The following is an 8310-nucleotide window of genomic DNA, read 5'->3' on the forward strand; positions in this document are numbered from 1 at the left end:
GACCCAAATCAAACTATATTGAACCCAATTAAAGCAAGATAAATCTAATTGAACCGGAATCAACTAATTCACGTTTAATAAACCATATTAAACCAAATTAAAGCTAATTAAACCTAATTAATCTAAATGAACCAATTAAACCTAAATACACCTAATTGAATCGGAATAAACCAATTTATATCTAATAAATCACATTAAACCGAATTGAAACTAATTAAACCTAATCTATTAAATTAGATAAACTAGTTCTAAATTGCAATTGGGAGAAGAAAAATACCTTAAACCTGGCTTTAATCAAGAAACAAGGGGAGATAACCCTTGTGCTTCAAGCCCCAAATCGAACCGAACCGGACTAGGTCTCCCGGCTCAAGGAAGGATTAATGTGTTAAACTTTTAGACTTGGAGAATATTTGATTTTAGAGGGAAGAAGTTAGCCAAAACCTTGATGGGGCCATCCTCTCTTCCAAATTCTCAATTTTTTCTCTCTTTTTGGAAGAGATGAAGGGCTATACTTATAGCCTTGGGAATTTAGACAATTCTCTTTTATTTCCGATGTGGGACTAAAAAGCTAGAGAGAATTGTCTACAAAGGCTTGCTTTTGGACAAAGGGGTTTGGACGCCATGTGGCATTCCTTGGTTGCTTGGAATTGAATCTGATACCGAACTTTGGAGTCAACTTTCGGGGGCCATATCTTTCAAACCGTTAGTTAGAATTCGACGTGTAATATATCGTTAGAAAGCTCAGTCCGAGCACTATCCAATAATGCGAGACATGATTGTGGTCTCAACTAAGGACCTTTACAAAAATATGCATAAAGTAGGGACCCGGATCATATAATGAAAGAGAGAATCGGGCGTCGATTTGCATAGTTCTCACATCAAAGTATAATGTCCGACCTGAGGGGACAAACAACAATAATCCACAACATCAAATTCTAATTTTTGAAAACATTTTCTCTTGATAGTTTATAGAAAAAAAATGGTCATTTTCTACTCTTAGCTCAAAATTCTCCAAGTCTAAAATGTCCAACATATAATTCTTCTTGTGTCATCATCGCCGGGGGGTGACAAAATTAGGTGTCTATACTCTTATTTTTAGGTCTACCTTTGTTTGTATGTTGTATGATCATTAGCAAGTACTATAAGTTTGTCATGATTTTGCAAGTATCTCAATTACTTGTGATTATTTCTCAATTTATTATACTGTGAGACCTCCAGGATTGGTACCTGAGAACTTCTCAGCAGCAGATCCTGAGGATGAGCCTCCTGAACTTCTCTTCTTGTGCGAGCCACACAACCAAGATATATAATGGACTTTTTATGGAATGAAAATGAATCCATGCATGAATGGGTATTCCTGGCAGGTAGGTGGGTATATATAGAGTCTATAGACATGCATTATATAGACACTAGACACAGTCCCACGAGGAATCTCTCCACCAATCTCTTACACACACAACCAATGAAGTGATCGGATGACTCCCATTACTCTACACTGTTATATCCGGGGTGGGCTTATCCATTCCCAACTCTAATAGCTTCAAATGGATAAGGGATTGATGACATTAATTGATGTTTCATGCCTTGGGTTTAGAAATTGTTTTACTTGGATAATGATTATTTATAAACAATTGGGAAGAAAGTACACATCTCCTTAATCACAGTTGTTCATAACCTATTATAAAAGGACAAGTGATGACCATGAGGGCATGGCAGCAGTAAGGTGGACCACTTAAAAAAAAAAACACAACTCTTGGAAAACCAGCAGAAGGACATGATAGTAGTAAGGTAGAACACATTCGTTCACTTTCAAAGTCTTGGTGGATTTGAACCACCAAAACCTAGGCATTAACCTAAGTGCTCTAACATTTTGAGCTAAAGACTTTTTACCTACAAAAAAAGATTGTTAGTACATTAGAGGCTAAAAGGAAATAATCATAATAATAACCCCACATATGATCGGCAATGACGGAACCAACTTCATGAATGACATAGTAGTTCTATTTATAAGGATGTTATATAGAAGACATAGCACGAAAGAATTAACACCCAAATACACAGGAAGATGTTTAAATCATAATAATGGTTGAGCAATGACTGATCCACTACTACTTGGTTCCGCACATTTGGACTATAGGGTGGTTGACGAATAGCCAAGATGACCCATGTACTCCTATTAACACTTTCATTTGAGTGACTTGCTCCTATGTCTATAGTGTTTATGCAGTCCCTCAACGCTGGGTCCAACCAAATGAAAGAGCCCGGATTTTTTCACCTAACGGACATCTGTAAAATTGTCGTACAGGATTCTTCAACGTTTGAGAAGTCCAGATGACCATCACCCCTTCACCATAGCTACACATCCGTTGTTGTGCATCCATTTCTTTGTAAAATGCAATAACCCCTAAGAGAAGCTTACATAAAAAGGGCTCCAACAGTGACAAAAAAAAATATGTGATATGGATATTTGATGGACAATATACTCTACAGAGTATGTAATGCTTAAATTAACATGATATAAGAGAAGATGCCAAAAGAAAACTATTAAAAAAAATTCAAGGCAAAAAGCAAACATCAATGTATGGTTTATAGAATATCTTTTATATGTCATATGTCACTGATAAGTGGCTAAGAACAACCCTTTCCCTTAATATTTCAGCATTCAAAACCACAGAGCAACTTGGTGCAGAGTACAATGTAAATACTTAAAAAAAATTTCAATTTCAGAGATAGCGACTCAAGCAAGGAACAGAGACAGAGAGACAGCAAGCAAATAAAAATATTGAAATTGAGATTTTATTGAACAGAAAACCTAATATTTCAGCATTTAAAACCGTAGAGCAACTTGGTTCAGAGTACAATGTAAATACTTCAAAAAAATTTAAATTTCAGAGATAGCGAGTCGAGCGAGGAACAGAGACAGAGAGACAGCAAGCAAATAAAAATGTTGAAATTGAAATTTTATTGAATAGAAAACCTAATATTTCAGCATTCAAAACCACATAGCAACTTGTTTCAAAGTACAATGTAAATACTTCAAAAAAAAAAATCAATTTCAGAGATAACAAGTCGAGCGAGGAATAGAGAAAGAGAGACAACAAGCAAATAAAAATATTGAAATCAAAATTTTATTGAACAGAAAACCTAATGTTTCAACATTCAAAACCACAGAGCAACTTGATTCAGAGTACAATGTAAAAGAGAGATAGCAGGCTTTGCAGAGACATTAACATTAACATGAAAGAGAGGGATGTTTATTCTTCGTTGAGTATTTCATAGCTTTGCAAAGAGCGCTTCTAACACAAGGAGAGAGTGAGTCGAGGGAGAAACAGAAAGAGAGAGGAGTCAAGCGATGAAGAGTCGACAGAGAGGAAGAGTCAAGCGAGAGGGAGAGTCGACAAAGATGGTTAGGGCAGAACCAAATCATAATAAGAGAGGGAGAGTCGTGAGGGAGAAATAGAGAGACGAAAGAGGAGAGAGAGGGAAAAACTCACATTTTATTTCAAACTGTATGAACCAAACCGGTCTGCTATGATACGGTTTGGTTCAAATTGGCTCTTCACTAATTTAAGATTTTATTAGTTGCATAAGATCTAGACCGTTCATTTGATATTTGACACGTGTCACTCTTTGAAGGGGGTATTCACATAATTGTACAATATTAGAATTGCATACGATTTTTTTGTTGGAAAAGATAGAATTGAATCAGTAGCACCTGCAACTGGGCTTGGATTACAAGTCTGTGATGAATGTTAAGAATGGAGGTGGGTTCGTAGCAGACTAGCAGTGAGATAGTCATTGGGTTTGGGGCAGAGTTAAGTTCGCCAAAAACATGAGTTTTCTCTATTTCTATCTTGACCGTTTAGTCCTAGGGGTGTCAACCGGTCAGGCCGGGCCGGTCTCGGCCAGGCTTAATCGGGCTTGACCACTTGGAAGCCTTGCACCATGAACATCCGTTTAAGTAAACAGGCATAGCTATGGGGGGCATGGTACGGTTTATCATCGAGTTGACCGGTGTTGAGCTTTTATCGGGTTTCCTTAAACAGGTCTTAATCGGGCCTTAACTGGGTTATGAACCTATTTAAGTCTAAACGGGTTTTAAACGTGCCTACCCTAAAATTCTTTTCTTAAATTGGTTAAATGCCCAAAAATATGTGAGGTAAATATTTAATAAAAAAGAAAAATAATATGAGATTAAGGTTGATTTTACAAAGAAAAATAAGAGATTATGAGTTTTACAACTTACAAAATAAAGCTTAATTAAATCAAATCATATTACAAAGCAAAGGGTAAGAAAGTTTAATTTGTTTCTTACTAGTAGTGGCAAAATAGTAATTTTATGTAATATTAAAGGGGGTCGGGTTACAACGAGTCGGTTCAAGTCGGGCATATAAATGTGTCGGTTTGGTCGGGCACCCAATGAGCTAACTACTTGCACCGTGAATGCCCGCTTAGTAAATGTGTTATTAAATGGACCGGTCCAAGTCGACCCGTAAACGTGTCAGGGTCGATTGGGCCTATCGATGTGGGCTCAGAATTAACACTCTTACCGTTTACATCAGAAATTCCACTTGTCATAAGTGGGAGAAAAATTGCAACTAATTACATGATCGGAGAATTAGAGAGGATCTAGATTCTGATCCTTCATCATTCCTTCATGAAGCCCAACGCCAATCCCAATTCCAGAAAGTGAGATTTTGTTGGTAAGAGGAAAATCAGAATAAGGAACAAAATTTCTTACTTAACGTGTAAAATTTACTGTGTTAAGAGAAAGTTGTAAACGGTTGTTCCCCACTTATAGATTAGAGAATTCCCTAATCTCGATCTGCAAAATTTAGTGTCAATGGTTTTTCATCACTTATGAATAATAACCCACATAGGACCCAAAATTTGGATTTGGGTGTTGCTTATAAGGGAATCCTTGCTTTACCACATTAAGAGGAGAAAGACTTCTTTAATTTGGCGGTTTGACCTATGACGTTTGTTGGATAGAAGAAATTTTGGATGAACAAAATACCTCCTTAATTAATCCATCAAATCGTCATAATCCAGAGATCAAGATTGAATCCTCTGTTCCTTGGGGGAAACAAGCACTACACTGGTCTCATGGGCAAGGTTTTAAAACAATGGATTGATTCTTAATCAATAACGGATCGGATTGGATTAGACCGATTAATCCCTTTTTTTTATTTAAAAAAAAAAAAAAAGGAAAGAAAGAAAGATTGATTCTTTAGACCATTCTACCTTTATATCTTTACCAGTGGATCAGTATCAGATCAGTTAACGATTGCAATGGGGATCAAGATTAGTCTTGATCAATACCAATCCAATCCGAACGATTCTCTTAGATCCTGATTGATCTGACCCGATTTTAAAAACAATACCCATGGGTCAAAGCTTTAGCTCTAGAACTTTGCCATGGAATCTAGATGGTTTGTTAGTAGGGATGTAAATGGATAATTAGTATTCGTTTAGGGTATCCATATCCGAATAAAGGTATCTGGATTAAAATCTGAATAATCTAAAAAAATTATTATCCAATCCGATTAAATAATCAATTAATGATTTTGAAGGTTTTTGAAATTTAAATAAGTTCTAGAGAATGAGGAAAATAGTTAAAACAACTTAGAAAGATGGATTAATAGCAAATTATATTTATTGGAGGAGGAAGATCTGGATTACACTAGTTAGAGAGTAAACGGATAGTTGAAAATCTAAATTCGATCCGCATTCATATATTCGTTTAGGGGTATCCATATTTGGTCAGAAAATATCCAAATCCAAACACATCCGATTCGAATTTGATCTATATCCAATCCGTTTATATCCCTATTTGTTAGAGAATCTGATTGGATCACCGCAGATTGGGCGATCCAACAAATTGGAAAGTTTATGATCATATTATTAGTCTTTTATGAGGGTGTATGCGGCACTATCTTTTTGGTACTTCTAAGTCGTATTGTACAAGGTAAGTAAATTTTGATGGGCTGTGTTGTGGTCCGTCCGACTCGTTGGTCAGGATATGGATGAATTGAAGTACGAAGAGCTTATCCTCTAATATTCTTTCTTCTAATGTAGAAAATTGAATAATTTCTATTATAGAATTTAGGAAAATTACTAAACTTATCCTCATAAATACTCTGGATTATCTATTTAGCACCCATATCTTGACTTTCTATCTTTACGATGGAGAGAATTTTAGAAGTCGTGTTTCAAGTCTTCCCACATAAGATAAAGATTTACCAAAGGAAGAGATATAGATAGAAGTATAGAACACCGCCATCCTCAACTATAAATTCCTCTCTCCTCTCAGTTCTTCAAAAAAGTTGATCGGATTGAGTTAATCAGACTCGGAATGGATTCTTGCAGTAACCAACAGAAGAAACATGGGATCATGGTTGAAGGTCAGGGAGGTGATGATCTTGATTCAGTTTCTTCTTCTTTGGATGTTTCGAGCAGCTTGATTTCATCAACTCATTCAGATTTCTTGGACGATGCAACCACGACGACTGAGTCTTCTTCGGCTTCTTGTTCTTCTTCTTCTCCGAATCAGCTCTCCAGTAAAGGCCCTTTCTATGAGATGAACTCTCTCATGCAACAACTCCCTTTGAAGTAACCCCTCTCTCTCTCTCTCTCCTCTCTCTCTCTCTCTCTCTAAGATCAGATGAAACATGTAATAAGAAAAAAGAAAAGGTTACAGGATTAACATCCGTGTATACCTTGACAAATACATGAAACAGAGATTTAAAGTTCAGCATTGTAATCAGTAGAAAATCCCCAAAATCTAAAATTTAGAAATGAAACAGAAATCTAGGCCCGCAAAGGGCATCTCTCTCTCTCTCTCTCTCTCTCTCTCTCTCTCTCTCTCTCTCTCTCTCTCTCTCTCTCTCTCTCTCTCTCTCTCTGATATTCTCTTGATGGGTTTTGCGGCAGAGGGTTATCAAAGTACTCTCTTTCTCTCTCTCTCTCTCTCTCTCTCTGATATTCTATTGATGGGTTTTGCAGGAGAGGGTTATCGAAGTATTTCCAAGGGAAGTCACAATCATTCACATCTTTATCCAATGTGAGGAGCTTAGAGGACCTTGCCAAGCCAGAGAACCCATACAACAAGAAGCTCAAGTACTGCAAAAGCGATGAAGGATCGTCAGAAAGCCAGAAAACTTGCACTCCCAAAACCAGCTCAAAGATTATCACAAAGAAGTCTTCAACCAATTTAAGGATGAACATAAGTTTCTTGGGCAACAGAAGACCTCGACTTCCTCCACCAAAATCTAATAGTTTTTAGAAAATAGAAGCTATGTCATCATATCTACCCAAATATTCTTTAGATTAGATTACTAGCAATTTTATTTGTATCACTTTTTATCTGAAGCCTTAGACAAATAATTAGATTTTTTTAAGGGTTTTGACTTTTCTCTTTTTCTAGTCTTGTTGAGTACGTTACTTACATACCTGGATATCATTTTTTTGTTAATATAGATGGACAATAACAAGATAATATTTCCAGTTTTCCATTGCTTGATTATTTTATTTATTTATTTATTTATTTATTTATTTATTTGTTTGTGAACAAATAATTTATATAAAGAGAACAGAAATGAACGAACCTAAAAGAGGGATCCAAATCCCCTCCAGTGGTTGGTACATTTAGTATGGTATTCGATGGTTGGGAGGACCCAAGCACACATGCTCAGATCCATCACAGCCAAGCACAACTAAAAAAAATTAATTACAAAAGAGGGATTAGGGAAGCAAAACAAATAGAAGCAAAGGCTATGGAAGGGGGTTCAGAAAACTGAATGGGAAGGTCCTATGCTAAGCCTATATGACGAAAGGATATATGTCGCCGGAAAGGATCATATGCCTCATCTCAAACTCGATGAACTTTTTTTATTTCCTTCCTTCTTTTCTCTCAAGATTCATTTCATTTTAATCCAGTGAGGATCACATTCTCGTATGAGAATAGTTCTTGTACGTCCCTTGGTCAATACATAGATTTCAATTACTCTCTCTCCCATTAGCACAGTTCTCCTAAGTTTGTGAAATATTCCACATGTAGACCAAGGGGTGTACAAGAACCAGTCTTGTACAATAATGGACTCGTTTTTATTTGGAGAGGGAATTTCACCTCCTATATATGTTTTGTTCTATGGAGAAATGGAAGAACAAACCCTAGAGATGGGATGAGTATTGTCTTTTCATTGTTGCTACTGTTATTTTGTTTTAGTGAAAAGGTTACTGCTCAGTGATAGGAAAGGGTTCTACTAGGTCTTCCCTCATTGTGCCACAGACAAATTATGTGGTTATTTT

The 8310-nt window shown here is 36.4% G+C and overlaps 1 protein-coding gene across 2 annotated transcripts in view; it reads left to right on the forward strand.

The window, feature by feature from the left end:
* Nucleotides 1-6199: 6199 nt before the first annotated feature.
* LOC122064951 overlaps nucleotides 6200-8310 on the forward strand; it is a 2852-nt gene continuing 741 nt past the window's right edge. Inside the window, exons 1-2 of one of the 2 annotated variants that reach the window (XM_042628732.1) lie at nucleotides 6200-6612; nucleotides 7006-7488. In XM_042628732.1, the coding sequence (XP_042484666.1) occupies nucleotides 6356-6612; nucleotides 7006-7285 (537 nt within the window). In that variant the 5' untranslated portion in view covers nucleotides 6200-6355 and the 3' untranslated portion in view covers nucleotides 7286-7488. Of the gene's footprint in view, nucleotides 6613-7005; nucleotides 7489-8310 lie in introns of those variants that run through there. The other variant, XM_042628733.1, reaches the window with a different exon arrangement.

This window comes from Macadamia integrifolia, unplaced genomic scaffold, assembly GCF_013358625.1.
Source record: "Macadamia integrifolia cultivar HAES 741 unplaced genomic scaffold, SCU_Mint_v3 scaffold1835, whole genome shotgun sequence".
Lineage (NCBI taxonomy): Eukaryota > Viridiplantae > Streptophyta > Magnoliopsida > Proteales > Proteaceae > Macadamia > Macadamia integrifolia.